Source organism: Prionailurus viverrinus, chromosome E1 (genome assembly GCF_022837055.1).
Source record: "Prionailurus viverrinus isolate Anna chromosome E1, UM_Priviv_1.0, whole genome shotgun sequence".
NCBI classification, from domain to species: Eukaryota; Metazoa; Chordata; class Mammalia; order Carnivora; family Felidae; genus Prionailurus; species Prionailurus viverrinus.
In genome coordinates this window covers 52,427,014-52,445,572 of record NC_062574.1, presented here as the reverse complement: position 1 = coordinate 52,445,572, position 18,559 = coordinate 52,427,014, and the positions used below count along the sequence as shown (strand labels likewise).

Sequence of the window (18,559 nt, the reverse complement as noted above, 5' to 3'; positions counted from 1 at the left end):
GGAACTTCCAACAGCTCTGTGTCCGCCTCTGGGCTTTGACCTCTGGGAAACAGCTACCTCGAGCCCTCTGGTCCCTTCATCCCTCCAGGAGCACCGTCCTCACCACTGGAGTCCCTTCCTGGTGGTGGGGCTGTGAGCCTGCCGCCCACCGGGTTCACAGGGCACCGCTTGTTCTTGGGGGCGGGGCACATGCTGGGGGTTGAAGGACATCTCCGGCCAAACCTCCCCACTGGGTCCCCTTTTCCCCAGGACCCCACTGCGGAGTGGCCCAGCCTTTCCCACCCCCAGGCCCGTGAGCAAATGGAGAAGTTGCCGCGGGTCCCACACGGGGTGGGGGTGAAGTGTGGGTATTTCCCAAGCCTAGAGGGAAGGGACTTGCTCAAGACCATGCAGGTTTGTGCCCGCACCGACCCCACCCCCGATTCCTGTGCGTTTGGGAGCCCATGGGAGTCCTGCAAGGGATGTCCCCCGGTGAGCTCAGCTCCAAGCACTGTGAACTCCAGGGCCAAAACTGGAGGAAGGGCCTGGAGTCCTGGCCCTCCTTGGGCAGCCCTTGGTGCTTTCTGCGTCTCCGTGGGGCCCTGTCCTGGGAAAGAGTATAGCTTCCAGGCCAGGCTGCCCACCCAGGGGCCACTCTGGCCACCAAGTGTGGGTGCTCCGGGATCCTGGAGCCACAGCGCAAACCTGGCCCTTTTGAGCAGTGGTCCTTCCTGGCTTACGACACCCTACGATGGAGTCAGCCTGGCTCCCAGTGTTGAGATCCGCTCTGGGCTTAGGCTCTGGGGGCACGTTGGAAGCAGGACAGCCCCTCTGGACTCAGTTTCCTCATCTGTAAAGTGGGGAGAGTTCTGGAGCCACCCAAATGGTGGCTGTGAGGGCTCCATGCAATATGGGGGGCCATTCCACATGACACACCAGGAAGCAGGGCCCCTCGGAGCCTCTCACTGGCCCCTCAGTGACCCTCGAATGTTGTTATTACCCCACAAACAATTACTGAGCTGCAGCGTGTGTTCTGGGTGCAGAAACAGTCCAATCTTGGCTGTGCTACTTGCAATGGGGCTGTCCAGGCCCCCTCAACCGCCCCTGCCCTGTTCCCATATCTGTGGTGGGGTGACCACAGGCTGGCCGGTGGGGGAGCCGGCACTGGGGGGCTGTCAGCCAGTGTAGCCCCAGGGGAACAGTCTGAACAGTCTGTAGTGGGTTGCATGGTGGCCCCGAAGGGACAGGCTCCAGTCCTAGCCGCCAGCTCTTTGAGATGCAACCTTACTTGGAAATAGGGTCTGTGTGGATGTAACCAGTGCAGACGAGGTCACGCTGGAGCAGGGTGGGCCCTAATCCAATATGACCGGCCTCCTTATAAAAAGAACACCACGTGGAAGACAGAGTCGCAGGGAGAGGGCCACGCGCTGACAGAGGCAGAGGTGGGAGTGACGTGGCCCCAAACCAAGGGACACCAAGGTTCTCTGGTAAACACCAGAAGCTGGAGGAGGGAGGAAGGAGTCTATCTAGGACCTTCAGGAGGAGCAAAGCCCTGTAGCCACCTTGATTTTGGACCTGTGGCCTCCAAAACCATTGTCTTAGGCCCCCCTCCTCCCTCCAGTTTGCGGTCATCTGTTACAGCAGCCCCAGGACGCTGACACGCAGTCAGCCGTTAGGCCGCAATAACACTGGGAAATTGTGGGGTCTGGCCTGACTGGTGGGGAGCCCTGGGGGAGTGAGGTGTGGAGCAGCGGGGGACCAGAGATAAGGCTGCAGAGGGGTCAGGCTACTTGGGTTGCTGTGTGCTGATGCCTCAATGGGCCTTGGAGACTGGGGGACAGCGGACTCTGGGGAGGTGGTCACTAGATGCTGATTAGGTGAGTGAGGGGATGAGAGTGAGGGGCCTGAGCTGAGGGTGGGCACTGCTGAGAGGGGCACCGGCCTGACTCTGGCCCTTCGTCTCCCCACAGGCATCTACTGGGCTACTGGGCGAGGGGCACAGATCAGGAGCACTGGGGAGGCTGTGGCACAGACTGGGAGACAAGGTCACAGACTTCAGAGGGGCCGTGGGGGCTGGCCACATGTGAGGAGGCCCCTGGAAGGGTAGGAAGTGCCTGGGCCCTCGGGAGGGCCCACTCCAGCCTTCACCATCTTATTGGCTGTGTGACATGTGAGGGGGGGTGAGTACCGCACCTCTCTGGGCTGGGGACCCCAGAAGCCTTACGTGGGGATCCAGGGAGAGGATCAGGAGTTCTGATACTGGGATACTGGAGGAGGGGCCAGGAGGTGCACGTCCCATAAAAGGGCAGTAGGAACTGGCCCTTCCCATGAGAAGCAAGGCCATGCTGTGCCTTGGGGGTAACACTAGGGTCAGGCTTGGGGTCAGCATTGGCGTGATCATGGGGTCAGGGTTGGCACTGGGGTTAGCGTAGGGTCAGGGTGAGGTTGGTAAGGTTAGTATAGGGTTGGGTTGGGGTTAGTGTTGGGGTTATTGTAGAGTCAGGTTGGGGGCCCAGGATGGGGAGGCAGGGAGCTCACGTTGTTAGGTCCCAGACATACCCTGGGGCCCCTTCCCTGGGGCTGAGCTGGACCTGCGTGGTTCAGTGTTGTTTCTGACCCTCTAAGCAATAGGGAAGGGAGGATATTCTCGCCGCTTTATGGAGAACAAACCGAGTCCTAAAAAGATGTAAGACAGGAATGGACCAGGATTTGAACCCTGGCTGTGTCCTGTGACAGCAGGTTACCCTGGTATGGAGGCAGCAAGGGTGCCCAGGGCCTGTGGAATGAAGATTAAAGGTTTTGGAGACCATCTACAGCTGCTCCAAGCGAGCATGGCTATTTTCACTTGGTTTCTGTGAAATGACAGGTTCACAGCTTCCATTTTTCATGAGGCTTGAATTATTGATCTGCTTCTGATATTTAATAACTCCTAGACCTCCCTCCAGAAGCTGAGCCTTTCTTACCATTAACTGGCTTGAGACCTTTGTCCGTCACTGGCAGGGCCCTCTTGGGGACTGGCCCTGGGCAGCCAGCAAGCCATCCAGGTGGAGAAAACACAGACAGGAGGGCTGGGACCGAGGGTGGCAGAGGCTGTCCCCTGGGCCCACTTATTGGGCCGGTTGGGTGCTCAGGCCCCGTGGACCCTCAGATGCCCGTGGAAGCTGTCCCTGAGCAAGCTGCAGGGGCCTTGGCAGGAAGGCTTGCTGTGGCCTCTGTGAGGCAGGCTGTGGTTTTGTTTTCCTTTTGTTTTGAACTTACAATTGAACACAAAAACAAAAGTGCACAGGTTGCGAGCACACACGAGCTGGTGAGTTCTCACAAACAAAATAGCGTGTGGGTGCCTGGGTGGCTCAGTGAGTTAAGTGTCCAACTTTTGATCCCAGCTCAGGGCATGATTTCACGGTTGGGGAGTTCGAGTCCCACTTCGGTCTGGTCTGCTAGACGATAGTGCAGTGCTGCGGAACATGCTTGGGATTTTGTCTCCCTTCCTGCCCCTCCATCGCTCCCCCGCGCCAGCGCGCGCTCCCTCTCTCAAAATAAATAACTTAAAAAATTTTTTTTTAATAAACAACAACAACACAGGGAGCAACAGCACTGGAAACAGAAGGGCAACCCAACCCCACAAAGCTTGCCGGGGCAGCCCCACCCGCCGTCCTCAAGTCTGCGGCTTTCCCTGCGGAAGGGCCCTATAGGCGCGATGCGGGGTTGGGAGGGGGAGGGGGGGGTCGTGCGTCCCCAAGTCCCCGGTCCCCTGGACAACCCGGGCCCCCTCCCCTGCAGCTCTGGGCCCTCCCCCACGCCCTCCTCGTGCAGCCCCGGCCCCCTCTCCTTCTCCAGTACAGTCTCGCCCCCGCCTGAGCAGCTCCCAGCCCGGGCCTTTGGAGGCAGCCAGTAGCTCGCGTCCTGCCTCCCCTGGGCCCAGCTGGGGAGCCTCAGCCCCTCCGGCCTTCCCCAACCCTCGCCATCGGCGCCGCCCTCCTGGCGAAGTCGGCGGATTGTCTCCGGGAGTCGGGTGGGCGGGAGGGCGGGAGGTCCCATCGGCGCCTGCGCGTGGGGCGGGCGAAAAGAGCCCGGAACCCTGCTTCCTGCCTCGCGTTTCCCTCCGGTGGGGTCGGAGCGCTGCAGTGGGCGCGCCCGCACCGCGGGCGTCTGACTCGGGTCACTATGGCAACGCGGCGGGGCCGGAGGCTGCGGCGGACGGTCGTTCGGGGTGAGCCGCGGACTTGGGCGCCTCGCGTGGGAGGTGCGCTCGTTGCCGCTTTTCGGGTCACCTTTAACGCGTCTGGCTGGAAGCCCCCGAGATTTGGTGGTCCTGGCGGACCCGGGCCGCGGGGCCCCGCACTCTGGGCCGGGGCGGGGGCAGGTCCGCGGGGTCCTGGGCTCGGCCGGGCGCCCCGGGGGTGGGAGTGGGGGCAGGTCCGCGGGGTCCCGCGCCCCGAGCCGTGCGGTTCCCCCGCAGACCCGCCGCGCCTCGCGGGTTTCGGGCCCTTCGGGTCCCCACAGCGACCCCGGGTGGGCCGTGCAGGTGGGGACGCCGCAGCCCTGCGCCAGCCCTGCGGCGGGTGAGGATGGGCTCAAACCAGGCCGCCTGGCCCAGAGATTTCCCGCCCACCCCCCACCCCCCGCCATTATTTGAGACTTGCACAAAAGTTGCACAAGTAGTACAAAGACTACCCCGCACGTTTTGCAGAGATTCCCCCAAATGTTACGTCTCCTCTTGCGGGCAGGTCGGGGCGGGTCTCGTGGCGCACCCAGGGAATTAGCAGCGCTCCTCCAGAAGCAGGGTTCCTGCAGACTCCGCACATACGGCTCCATGACTTGACTCTCGAGGATTCCGGTCCTTACTCTTCTGCAGTCTGGAGCGATCCCTGAGTCTTCCTGTCACTTTTTAGGAGCCACCTGTTTTGTGGAATGCTCCTTAATTGGGGTTTGTCTTAGGTTTCCTCGTGATTAATTTCAAGGTGCATTTTTTAATTTTACTTTTATTTATTTTTAAAGTTTATTTATTTATTTTGAGAGAGATGGAGAGCAGGGGAGGGGCAGAGAGAGAGAGAGAGAGAGAGAGAGAATGAGAATTTCAAGCAGGCTCCAGGCTCCGAGCTGTCAGCACAGCGCCCGATTTTTAAGTAATCGCTGCACCCAGCAAGGAGCTCGAACTGACCCCCCACCCCCTGAGATCAAGAGTCACAGTTCTTCCGACTGAGCCAGCAACGTGCTCCAGGTTATGCATTTGTTATAAGAAAGCCTCAACAGCGAAGGTGTGCACTTCTGGTGCGTCGTATCAGGAGGCAGGTGATGCTGCTCTGCCCATTAGTGGTGGCACTTTGGTTAAGTGGCTTAGGTGGTGTCTCCTTTATAAAGTTACTATTTTTTCGTTTGTAAGTAATAAACACCTTGTGGGGAGGTAATTTGAGGCTATATAAATAACTTGTTTCTAACCATACTTTCTACCATTACAAACGGGTGTTTTCTGAAACTATTATTTTTTTTTTAGAATTTTTTTTTTCAACGTTTATTTATTTTTGGGACAGAGAATGAACGGGGAAGGGGCAGAGAGAGAGGGAGACACAGGATCGGAAACAGGCTCCAGGCTCTGAGCCATCAGCCCAGAGCCCTACACGGGGCTCGAACTCACAGACCGCGAGATGGTGACCTGGCTGAAGTCGGACGCTTAACCGACTGCGCCACCCAGGCGCCCCTCTGAAACTATTATTAATCATATTTACCAAATGAAGATTTTTTTTAATTTCCATTATTCTTTCTATATATTAAAGTAGGCACCTGGCATGGGGCTTGAACTCACAATCCTGAGATTGAGAGTCGCAGGCCGTACTGACTGAGCCAGCCAGGTGCCCCAAGAACCTTCCCTTCTCGCCATTTTTCTATGCATTTATGTTGGTATACGTGTTTTCACTTTGTGTCTCCCCCCCCCCCCCCACCATTGGTTATAATCCACTGCTATAATTTATTTTGTTGCTGATTTTCCAGATTTGAGCTTTAGGAGGCTTTTCAGGTTGGCTTCCGTGTCCTTTCAGCATGTCCCCTAACATTTTTGAGCCCTTATTTTCTGGCACCACCAGACGCACCAGGTTCATGTTGTGTTTCCTTGACCTGGCCTGTGTCAGTCATTTCTCTAAGGAGCTCTGCTTCCTTTTAGTTCCTTCCTTCTTCTCTTTTTTCTTTTTTCTTTTCTTTTCTTTTCTTTTCTTTTCTTTTCTTTTCTTTTCTTTTCTTTCTTAAGATATTTTATTATTTTCAAGTCAGCTCTGCATCCAACCTGGGGCTCGAACCTATGACCCCAAGATCAAGAGTTGCAAGCTCCACTGAGTGAGCCAGCCAGGCGCCCCCCCCCCCCCCCCCCCGCCTTTTAGTTTCCAAGGAGGTGTTTAGAAACCAAGATCAGGTTGTAGGTATGCTTTATTGCTACTGGAGGGTCGTTGCCTTTTGGGTTTCTCAGTGGGTGGAGCTAGGAAACCTGTATTTATTCACACCAGACACATCTGTATCTATTTCTGAGTGTATAGATCTGTGTGTATATTAAAGGCTGTGAGTTTATATTGATATCTCCAATTCCAATTAATTATCCCAAGGTTCATTCTACATTTCTTTTCCTCTCTAAATCTGGTTCCTATTGTCCTCAATGTATTTACTTATCTGCTCAATCCTAGACCACATATGAAGTAATTTCAGAATTTCTAGTCCGTATTTCTGTTAAAAACAAACCTATTAGAGGATAATATTTGCATACAGTTGTTTTGTTTTTATCCTTACAATATATAAAGTTTTTTATGAAGTTATTTTAGTGTATTTTTTTAAATTTTTGAATATTTTTTTCAATTTATTTTTGGGAGAGAGAGAGAGAGACAGAGTGTGAGTGGGGGACGGGCAGAGATAATTTGAAGTAGGCTCCAGGCTCTGAGCTATCAGCATAGAGCCTGATGTGGGACTCGAACTCATGAACCTCGAGGTCATGACCTGAACCGAAGTCAGGCGCTTAACCCACTGAGCCACTCAGGAACCCCAGGGCATTTTTTTTTTCTAATTTTTTTTTAATGTTTATTTTTGAGAGACAGAGACAGAGTGCAAGTGGGGGAGGGGCAGAGAGGGAGACACAGAATCCGAAGGAAGCTCCAGGCCCTGAGCTGTCAGCACAGAGCCCAATGTGGGGCTTGAACTCCCGGACCGTGAGATCATGACCTGAGCTGAAGCTGGATGCTTAACCAACTGAGCCACTCAGGTGCCCTGTTTTGTTTTGTTTTTTTAATGTTTTATTTGAGAGAGTGCACATGTGCATGAGCAGAGGGAGGGGTAGTGAGAGAGGGAGAGAGAATCCCGTGCTGGCCCCACACTGTCAGCGTGGAGCCCAACACGGAGCTCTGTCTCACAAACCGTGAGATCATGACCTGAGCCGAAGTCAAGAGTCAGTTGCCTAACTGACTGAGCCACCTGGGCGCCCCGTGTTTTTTGTTTTGTATCGTTTGCATTTATATTAATCATTTGTGATGAGGTTAGATTCAGTTGTTTCTGTTTGTATTTCATTATGTTTTTTTGTAATGTTTATTTATGTTTGAGACAGACACAGAGTGTGAGTAGGAGAGGGACACAGAGAATCTGAAGCAAGCTCCAGGCTCTGACCTGTCAGCACAGAGCCTGACACGGGGCTCGAACCCAGGAACTGTGGGATCATGACCTGAGCCGAAGTCTGACGCCCAAGTGACTGAGCCACCCAGGTGCCCCTGTATTTCATTATGATTTTAAGCTTTGGTATGTAAACCATGTGATTCTCAAAGTCAGCAGCTCTTGGGGCGCCTGGCTGGCTCCATTGGTGGAGGCAAAGTGGCTCTTGATCTCGGGGTTGTGAGTTGAAGCCCCATGTTGGGTGGAGATTACTTAAATAAATAAAGAAAAAAAGTCAGCAGCTCTTAGCTAGAAGATGATTCGGTTTCCCTTTACTTTATTATTTTATTTTTCATTTACTCCATGTTTGTTTTTGTTTGTTTTGGCAAAGGGATTTGGCAGGTGTAAATTCACATGGAAAAGTGCCGCACACCCCTCACTCCCCACAAGGGCCACTGGTGGAATTCAGACCCACCCGTGGCTCATCGCTCCTGTTTCAGAGTTTACAAATGGTTGTGGGTGCTGTTTGGCAGTCAGTGAAGGGTGGGAAAACAGACTCGTGGTCACAGATGTGTGATTTTCATCCATCCCCTAGATATCCTTGAAGATTGCGGGAGCTGAGTGCAGCTCAGGTGGCCCATTCTCGGGGGGCTGGCGTTGAGCCCCCGTGTTGCGTGTAGAACAGATGAGCCGTCACCTCTGGACTTGCCTTCGAGCACCACAAAAGGTGGTTTGTAAATTAAGCTCACTAAGTACACTTCCAGCAAGATGACATTGCTTGGTGAGGTGGGTCTGAGTTCTTCTGCGTTAGGGACTTATCTTACCAGTAGCCGAGTCCAAAGCCGAATGCATCCATCCCGAGCCACAGTCCTTGAGGGGAAGGAGGTAAAGAGAAACCCCCGCTTTGGATGGCTCTCTGCTCGGCCAGTGTGCGTGAACAGCCTGCTCATAAGCGTCTAGTGACCGACTTTTAGCCTTTACAAATGGCCCCTTTGTGTAAATTGTAGAGTCTGTAACTGCTTGTGTTTTAATGAGGTTACACAATGCTTTTCCAGTTAGTAATTATCAAATGTTTATTGTAAAAGAAATTGCTTCAAAGTTTTGGGCAGCCGCAGAGGGCGATTAATTCTAATTAATCCTAATCCTGTGTGTGGATTGGGTAACCCCCTGGTTTATCTCCGACGTGTTCTACTCTATCTGGCGGTCTAGGCGAGGGGGAGGGTCTTTGCGGATCAGGAGCATCTTGTCACACTCCTTGCATCTAGTCACTGTGGGGGAGGTGGGGACACCCCCAGGGCAAGGGGAGCCCCCTGCAGAGCCCACTGCGCTGGGAAAGCTCTTTATCTGCCTGCTGCCTCTTTGTGGTTCCTTGGGACTCACCCTCTGTCTTGAACTCCTTCCTCTTAACCGGGGAGCCGGCTGTCAAGCAGACTTGGCACGGACCCCACCTGCAGCTCGGGCGGTCTTTGGCTCTGTCCTAGTTTGTGAGGAGCTGAGGATCTCACTGGAAGCCTCTCCCTCCCTGTGCTGAGTGTGGAAGGCCAAGCCCCAGGTGTCGCCCCCGGCCTCCGGCCCGGCTGGCCCGTGTGGTCAGGGTCGCCCGCGGCAGAGCCCTGGTGGGGCTCCGGCAAGTGAGTCCCAGACCGCTCCACGCTCCTCGCAGCCCTGTCTTAACACTGGGGCACATTCAGAGGAACTGATGACTGAGGTCGACTTCCAGATGGGGCTCGCGTCTGTGTGGGACCAACAGGTTTTCTGTGGGCGGGAAACGACGGCTTTCGCGAGGGGCTGTTTCCATCTTCCTAACACCCGGGGGTCTGCAGGTGCTTTTGTACGACATCTGCCTGAGATAAACGGGTTAGAAAGCTCCGTGTCTCACAAATGAGAAGATCGAAGCGATGACGTGACCTGGCGCGCCCCTGCTCCACCCCCGGCTGACCCCACAGGCCCTCCTAGAACACCGTGGATGCCGCAAGCAAAGCCACCCTAACTGTGGGTCTCTCCCTTCTGTGGAGATTTCTTTCTGCCGTTTCCCCAGAAGTTTCACGTGGCTCCCCCTGAAAACTGGGTGCTTGTCGGGGACATCTGCTGGCTGACAGGCAGATTGCGTCCAGACTCTGAAGCTGTGATGTTGAAAGCCCATTAATGTCAGCCTCGGGGCTTTTAGGGTTATCCTGTGGTGAGATTTACACGGCGGCCGGGCGCAGGCTGTCCTGTGATGGGGTAAGGAGGAAAGGGGCACCCGGCACTGGTGTCAGGTTGCTGGTGGGTCCTGAGTGCCATAGAATCTGGCATGCACGGTAGAAGCTGGTCTCTCGAGGGAGGGAGCCGCGGTGGGCAGCAAGGGCCAGGCCCTGTCCCCTCATTCTTCGTTGACTATGCCGAACAGGTTGAACTTTACCTTGCGGGTGGCCAGAGCCACGGGCGTGGTATCATGTGGTCAGCTGTCTGTATTACAAGAGTAACTCCTGTGGGTGGCTGTGCAACCAGTGCATTTAAGAGGCAGACCTGGTGGCGGGGCCCGTGACACAGGACAGGGCGCTGAGGAGCAGTCTCCGGAAGCAGGGAGGCCTGTTGACCTCGCAGACCGTGGTGTGTTATCTGTGAAGGACCATAGTGGTGACTCATGGGCGCTTGGGGAGACAGGCTGAGTCATCACGGTAGCAGGGGCGTTGTTTACTGGTGTGTGTTTGCTTGAATCCTGATCCTGTCCCTGTGAGTGGGCGCAGTCATGTGGGTGGCCTATGTGTCGGTTTTTGTTGACAAGACTGCCGGACTCCAGAGCTCCTGGACCCCACACTGGCCCCTCGCTCATACAGCTCCCCTGCTAGTTGGGGTGTGTGTGTGTGTGTGTGTGTGTGTGTGTGTGTGTGTGTGTGTGTGTTGGGTGTTGGGTGTTTTGGGCAGCCAGTAGATAGACAGCGTGGACGAACCCCTAACCGTGGAGGTCGCCAGTTCCACACCAGGGCTCTCCCTGGGCTTGTGGCTGGCCTGCCGTAACCCCGGTTTCCCCGTGGTCCTGGGAGCCCTCTAGCCAGCACAGGGACCGTGACCTGGCCGGGACGTGCAAGCCTCATAGAGGCCACGCAGAACCCCTTCCTGCTCTTCCCTCGTGGGCTTCCCTGGCCTCTGTGCAGAGTCGCCCCGTGTCCTCAGCCGCTCTCATCTTGCCCCAGGCTGACAGACAGACCATCGGTGCAGTGACCTTACTGTCTGTCTCCAGTAGGTAAAACAGTCCCTGGCACCTACTGAGTGCTAAACAGATACTTTTTAAATGAGTAAATGGATGAATTTAAGAAAGGGAACTGTGTCTGGTGGAATTTTATATTACCAGCCTCAGTTTTTCTGGTTACACAGTTGTAGCACCTGAAATATAATCGGAGGGGTTTGCTCCTGGATGAAATGAACCGTTGTCATCACCTTCTGTGTGCTGAGGCTTGGGGCTCAGAACCCAGTCCGAAGTGCCCTCTGCACATCCTAGCTGTCTGCTTGGGGAAGGTGCTTGGCCACTGACTGAACTTGAAGCCAGTAGCTTCCTTTATTACTGAATGAAACACTTTTAAAAGTGAGTCTATAGTTTTTCTGTGATTCATTTATACATCCATTAACACATCTGAAGGGTGAGGGCTGGTGATCGGAGGAGCGTGGGGTGCTTGGGTGTTTGGGATTGAGAGAAACCATGACCAGGGCGGCCAGGGCAGGCCAGGTGCTTCGGCAGACAGGGGGCCGCTCCCTGTGGTGGAGCCACCTGGGGGTCTGACCCCACCCGGCACATGGCAGCAGGTGCTGGGCTCCAGGGCCTGACGTGTCCCAGCCCTGAGAGAACAGAACTATGTGGAACGGGAAGCCCTGGGCAGTTAGCCTTTTTCCTTCCACTTACAGGATCCCTTTGGCACCCCCGAGCGAGTGGAGCAGAGGGGCCAGTCCAGGGGTCTTGCAGCGAGAGCCCTGGATGGTGGCCAAGGTGCGTGGGGAGGAGAGAAAGCGGGAAGTCAAGGCTAATCCCACGTGTTTAGCTTGGGCGGCTGGATAGAGGGGTGCCTTGGAAGGAGCCAAGGAAACTGGGGGGCAGGAGCCTGGGGTGGCGCTCGGGTGGCAGGCAGGTGCTGGATGGGTGTGTCGCAGCCGAGGGCAGGTTGAAGCCGGCTTACTGGGCGAGGCCCGGAGGCTAGCAGGAATGGGGCCGCAGAGGGGCGCTGCCCTGCTCTAGACCTTGCAGGGTGGAGACCTCGGCTGCCCCTGGCGGTCATGCCCCTGCCTCCCAGGCCTCCCTTCCGCTCCGGGAGCTCGGCCTGCGTGCGTGTGGGGCCTTTTCCTCCACCAAGCATCCTCTGCGGTTGAACTGGGTTCCGAGTGACTGCCTGGGGTTAGCACGGACCCCACAGGTTAGGTTCAGGGCTCCGTCCCGCAAGACCGACCCCGCCCGGACGCCTCTACATCAGAAGACCCCTCGACGACCCCTCTTCGGGTTCAGCTTGCTAGAGCAGCTCACAGAGCATAGGAGCGTTCTTTGTAGCTCCCCAGCATATTCTAAAGGGTATGACTCAGGGACAGCCAGATGGAACGGGTGCAACGGGTGAAGTGTCCGGGAGGCAGACCTTCCGTGCTGTCTCAGGGCACCTCTGTGTGCTCCCCGACCCCTTCGCCAAGGGTTTCTGTGGAGGTCGTCACACAGGCGTGACTGACTGAGCCGTGGGCCATGGGTGATGGGTCGGCCTCCAGCCCCTGTCCTCCCGCTGGAAGGGAAGTTGGGGGGTGGGATGGAAAGTCCCAGCCCCGCAGCCCCCAGGTTGGCTCCCCCGGCAGCCGGCTCCAGAGTCCCCTCATAAGCCCAGGGACGGAGAAACAGAAGATACCCTTTCACCTGGGATCGTTTCAGGACCTGGGCACAAAAACTAAGCTAACAGCAGCTGCCCCCGTAGCTCCCGTCGCTCGGCGTGGTGAGGGTCTTCGGAGGTGTGTGCCAGGAACCGCGAATGAAGCCAACACGTATTCCTTACTACGTGGTGTATCGCTGGGCCCCGCCATCTCCACAGCCCTGTGCGGGCCCTCCGGACTCAGCTGCTCCTCCCTCTCGCAGAGTCGCCCCAAGACTGGCTGGGCTGGGACTGGGCCCTGAGGGTTAGGGGCTACGGGGGCCTGTCACACGATGCTGAGAACAGTGTCCCCTCCACAGAGCAGGCCTGCGGGCCAGACCCAGCCTGCGCCGTCCGTGCTCTGAGCCGAGGGGTTGGCGCAGAGCCTGTGTCCACGGAGCCCTCGACACCCGCTGCCCTCTGTGGGAGGGGCTGGCCAGCGCCGTCCTGCACGTCTCACTGCTCTTGTAGGAGGACCTTCGTAAGGGAGTCATTCAGGTCTGGTGTCGGTGCCGAGAAGATACTGGCTTCGCCTGGGAAATCGCCTTGCTTTTTTTTCCTTACCAGACTCGTGGGCCCCGTGCTCGAGCCTGTTCTTGGTACTTTGTCCTCCGTCTTCTGAGACGCGCTGGTTGTGTGGCCTCTGTTGCCCGATTTTGATGCTTATCACGTTGTTTTCCCCTCTCCCTTTCTGTGTCCTAAGCACTGTTCTGTGAGCTCAGCTGACCTGTGCTCAAAACCCGGTCGAGTGTCTCTACTGTTGGCTGGGGTGGCTGAGCACATGGCACCCATTTCCTGTGAAAGGCACGTTATTTCTGGGGTCCTGACAGCGTCTGGGGATTTTCCAATACCGGCCAGGACCATCTTGACAGTTTCTCTTTTACTTTTTCTTCCCTTCCTTCCTTCCTTCCTTCCTTCCTTCCTTCCTTCCTTCCCTCCTTCCTCCTTCCCACTTGTAGCCAGAATTACTGTCAAACTCCACTCATTGGGCCAGAGACCCGTGTGGTGGTAGCAGAAGACGTGCCCCTCAGGCAGCTGCTACCAATGCTTGTGAATTTATTGGGTTTTTTTTCATTCTATGACCAAAATGTTATAGTAACAGATTGGGTTATATGGATAATTTTTTGTTGGTGGTTTTTGTTCTCAGTAACTTCAGGAGTGAAGTGAACTTCATGCCCCCAAAAGTAGTATTGCTGATTTAGCGTTGCTGACCAGAGAGCGGTAGCTTGCATAAGAATTCTAGAGTTACCGTAAAGAAAACAAAAAGCAGTAAGTAGCCCCTTCAGTTCTCCTGTTTCTGAGTTTGTCGGTGTTTCCTATATGCTGACCAGGGTCGACCGGTGTTGATGCTGGGGGGACCACTTCAGGCGTGGCTGCATTGTAACCTCCGTGACCCCCTTTCCGAGTGTCACCTCAGGCCTCTGAAGTCCCGTCCACTGTCCCTCTCCCCCAGTCCGACTGAGCCACCCAGGCACCCCCATTTTAGATTCTTTGGGATGACAGTGGTACTCAAATGTCACTTCTGGATGCCTGCCTGGAATGCTCCCGGCCCTTCTGGAAAGGTGTTGTCAGAGAAGGGCTGCTGTCTGTCCCCAGGGTGACAGTGGCCCTTGGGCCCAGCCTGCCTACCCTCTGGGCTCGCTGTGAGGCCTCCGGCCTGTTCCTGTAGGTCAAGGCCCGGAGGAACACGTGGTTTTACGCGTGGGGATCCACCCCTTCTGTGCCAGGTGATGCGCCCTCAGCGGTCTGTGTGGCCTCGGGCTCACCTGGCGAGGGACAGCCCTTGCCCACACCTCCCACGCAGCCCCGCAGCCCGTCCTTGGCAGGGACGGAGGAGCGAGAGGTCTTAGACACTTAGAGCAGTTTGACGAAGGAGCTTTATGCTGTGGACTCTGAATGTTAAAGACTCGGACTTGTGTGTTATATGCCTTTGTTTTTTCATCTTATTTTCCTCCGGCGCTTTATTTTTATTGTGTTTCAGAGAAGCGCCACTCCGCGATGGATTGGAGATAAGAGAGCAGAGGAAGCTGCTCGAGTGCGGCGGGGGGAGCGCCCCCCGAGCGGAGCCGTGTGCGCGACGGGCGGGCCGCTGGCTCTCGGAAGCGTCTGGGCTCCAGTCCTCGCTCAGCTCCTTCGCCGCCTCGTTTTCTCATCTGCAGAGTGGGAGAGCGCTTCGCGAGCCCGTTCAAAGGACCTGGCTCTCGTGGGTGAGCGGCCGTCCCCGTCTTCCCTTCCTCGGTGGTCCCCCTAGACATCCTGCCCCGCTCCCTCTGCTGCAGGGTGAGGATAGGGTAGAAAGGGCCCTTCGGCAGGTACGTGTGACCACACAGCTGCTCACTGGCCCCGAGCGTCCTCCCGTTTGGCGACAGCGATGCCACAGATGGGGATCTGAGGGGGGGGGCGCGGCGGAAGGACGGCCAGAGCCCCTGACTCTGCGCCCCACCCCCCCCCCCCCCCCCCCCCGCCCCAGCTGCCCCGATGATGCTGCCGCCGCCCTCGGAGCAGGCCCTGGGCCAGCTGCTGGCTCGCAAGGAGGAGGAGTGGAGGGCGCTGCGGGCCCACCGCTGCCAGCTGCAGGAGGCCGCGCTGCAGGACGCGCACAGCCAGCTGCGCGAGGCGCAGGGGGCGCTGCGGCGCCTGCGGGAGGACTTCGTCTACAACCTGCAGGTGCTGGACGAGCGGGACCGCGAGCTGGAGCGCTACGACACGGCGTTCGCCCAGGCCCGGGCCCGGGAGGAGGCGCGGCAGGCGGAGGTGAGCGAGCTGAGGGTGGAGGCGGCCCGGCTGAGGCGGGCGCTGGCCAGCGAGGCCCGGCGGCTGGACGACCTGCAGCGGCGGCACCAGCTGAACTTGGAGGAGCACCGGCTGGAGCTGGAGCGCGCGCACAGGTGAGGCGGCCCCGCCCCGCGGCGCGGGGGGACGGACGGGACACTGCTTGAAACGCTGGCCGTTTTCTCCACGGATGACAAATCTGTGTCATTTCAATAAAAGCTGTTCGAGTTCGTGACTGTTAATGATGCAAAATATGTTTCAATCCCCAAACTCCGTGAGCTCGCTTGAGACAGGCTGACCAGGAACCCAGCTCGGGTCAGAGGGTCCCGTTGGCTGGGCCCCCCGGGAGGCCGCTCACTGTCACACACTTGTCACGGCTGCTCCCCGGCTCCCCAGCTGGAAGACAGATACGACCGGCTTCATTTAAAAATCTGGTGTCCTTCCCCCGATTTCAGCATGTACGTTCGTGATGTCATGTTAACACTTGGGGTCCACCTCCCTGGTGTGCGCGTGTGCGTGCACGTGTGTGTGCACACGCGAGAGTGTGTTGTGTGTGCACAGAGCGGTGGGCCGCATCCTGCAGGTTCTCTTGTCACTGAATGGGGTCCTAAATAGCGGTTTGTTTTTTTAGGTTTATTTATCTTGAGAGAGAGAATACACACGAGTGTTCGAGTAGGGGAGGGGCAGAAGGAGAGAGGGAGACAGAATCCGAAGAATCCGAAGCAGGCTCCAGGCTCTGGGCTGTCAGCACAAAGCCCAACGTGGGGCTGGAACTCACGAACCGCGAGATCGTGACCTGAGCCAAAGTCGGAGCTTTACCCACTGAGCCCCCCAGGCGGCCCCTGAATAGTTTCTCATGTTGTTACGTACGTGCTTAAAGCACTTGTTAAAAAAATCGCCACGGTAAGGATATTCTTGTCATGACCATGACTTGTACCGTGAGGTGAAGATGGTCCGGTGAAAAGGAAAAGGTGCCGGAGGGGTCCGTTGTGTTCCCTCCAGGAGAGCTCGCTTTTACGCCCACAAAGTCGTGTCCCGCACACGCTGCCCACAACCTGCCCATGGCGGTTTCCCGTCTATCCGGGAAGCTATTCTTCGTGTCATGCGCTGAGCTCTGCCACATCTTTTCAGATGGCTCCCTGGCCCTCTTAGTGGATTCTGGGCCTGTTCGTTCCGGGCTCCGTGGCAGGTTGGGCGTGAGGGGAGGAGACCTCCCTCAGTTGGGTGCGGGCCCACGTCGGCTCACAAGCCTCTGGCCCGCAGGCTCTGTAACAACAGCCTCCTGTAAGAACACACAGGCAGTTTCCAGGGTCCCGAGAGGGAAGCCTGGAAGCCCGGAAGCCCGAGGTGTTCGTGGCCCTCTGCTGATTCTCCCAGCTCCGATGCAGCGTGTGAGGAAGCCCGCCATTTGTTCAGGCGGCGTGGTGCGTGATGTTCGCACCCCACGCCACCTCACTGGGGGGGCCAGGGAACAGAGATGCCGAGTTCGGCCAAGGTCAGCGTCCCCCGGAGCCGGGGAGGGGCCCCGTAACCTGCACCTGCAGGATGGATGTTGGCATTCTGGCTGTTCTCCAACTTCATCGTTAAAAATTACACCGTGATGTACCTGTAGCATGGGTGGCAGGTGCTTTTAACGTTGTGACATGTGGGCCAGCTTGCCCTCCGTGGACACGCTGATTTTCAAGCATCCTTCTTGGAGTGCCGTACCTTTTATTTTTTTTTTTAATGTTCATTTATTTATTTTGTGAGAGAGACACATGGGAGGGGCAGAGAAAGAGGGAGAGACAGAGAATCCCAAGCAGGCTCCCCGCTGTCAGCGCAGAGCCCAGTGTGGGGCTCGGTCCCAAGAGACGTGAGATCATGACCTGGTCCAAAATCAGGAGTCGGTCACTTAACTGACCGCATACCACCCAGGTGCCCCAAGTGCTCTACATTTTAAAGTGTCTCCTCGGGTCATTTATTTGCCCATTCTTTTTTTTCTTTCTGTCTTTCTTTTCTCTGTCTCTTTTTTTTTTGACAAATTTGAGACATTTTCATCCATGACTTCTTCCAGTACATTTCAGCTCTCCTCTTTTTCCTCCATTCTGGGACTCAGTGGCACCAACACTCAGCTTTTGTGGCTGTCCCTCAGCTCCCTGGGCTCTGCTCATTTTTTCCAGTCTGTTTCTCTGTGTTATTTGGTGGGGTGATTTCTGTTGTTCTGGTTTCAAGTTCATGGATTCTTTTCTCTGTCATGTTGTCACATTCGCTCGGCCGTTAAGCCGCCCAGCGAACCTTCTGTTCGGTTACGGCACCTCTTCGTTCTCAGTTTCTGTTTGATTCTTTGTGAGTTTTTCTAAGGCTGCACTGAACTGCTTGTTGGAGCGCCTTAAATAATTAATGGCTGCTCTAAAGTCCTTATTAGAGAATTTGAACATCTGTGTCATCTTGGTGGTAGCACCTGTGACTGCCTTTTCTCTTCCTGGTTCTTGGTGCCTTTTGCTTGTGACCGGACACTTTGGGAATTGTGCTGTGCGCCTCTGGACTCCATTCCAGGCTCTCCGTGCAGGCAGCGGCCCGTGCGGTGTGTCGCACGCGGGTCCCGTGGACTCTTCAGCAGGACTTTTGTTAACGCTGCAATGTTTGCGTAGTGAGAAGAACGGTGAGATCGACCAGCAGCGGGAGCAGTATGAAAACCTGAAATGGAGGCTGGAGAGGAAGCTCGAGGAGCTGGATGGTGAACTTGCTCTGCAGAGGCAGGTAGGACGTTCCGACCGCGGCCCCGTCTCAGCTGCCGGCTGGAAACCGAGCTGTTGAGGGAAAGTCGGCCTTTTTGTTAACTGTGTGGTATCCGTGGGGTCCGCGTTGAGTTACTGGGGCAGATGTCCATTCCGGGCTGGGCTGGGGGACGTGGCGGGCGTCTGAACCTTCGTCTGTAGTAACCCCCTGGGTGTGTCTTTCCTCACAAAAGGATACACGTCGTCTCCCTTATTTATTTTAGAAAAAAGTATTGAAAAGTTAAAATTTGAGTTGCTTACTGTAGAAAGGAGCTGGGGACTCACAGCGTGGTCACTGTATTTCTTTTGGGGAAAACCACAGGTGGCCAGTCCTAAGTTTCGACAGAGTTGTGCCGGCTGGCAGGTGGTGCGTAAGCCTGTCACCGCGGTTTCCCCTCCATGACACTGAAACCCGGCCTGCACGTCTGACGGACTCAGCTGCGTTGGGGTTTGGCCGAAGGGGCCCGTTCTCACTTGTGGAGCCGCATGGGTGCAGGTGCTGGGGTGACAGGCCCCCTGGTCTCCACGGAGCACGTGCTGAGCTGCTGTCCTGAGAGCAACAGCAGTGTTCATGGGAAC

The 18,559-nt window shown here is 56.3% G+C and overlaps 1 protein-coding gene across 9 annotated transcripts in view; it reads left to right on the top strand.

The window, feature by feature from the left end:
* Window positions 1–1,725: 1,725 nt before the first annotated feature.
* CCDC57 (coiled-coil domain containing 57) overlaps window positions 1,726–18,559 on the top strand; it is a 105,383-nt gene continuing 88,549 nt past the window's right edge. For 2 of the 9 annotated variants that reach the window (XR_007146852.1, XR_007146851.1), the window contains exons 1-4: window positions 7,772–8,323; window positions 14,434–14,659; window positions 14,923–15,340; window positions 17,855–17,963. Coding sequence is in view for 7 of the 9 variants with exons in the window: in XM_047832730.1 (XP_047688686.1) it covers window positions 8,282–8,323; window positions 14,434–14,659; window positions 14,923–15,340; window positions 17,855–17,963 (795 nt within the window). In the remaining 2 variants the exon portion in view is untranslated. Of the gene's footprint in view, window positions 1,857–4,056; window positions 4,223–7,768; window positions 8,324–14,433; window positions 14,660–14,922; window positions 15,341–17,854; window positions 17,964–18,559 lie in introns of those variants that run through there. The other 7 variants (XM_047832725.1, XM_047832724.1, XM_047832729.1 and 4 more) reach the window with 6 other exon arrangements.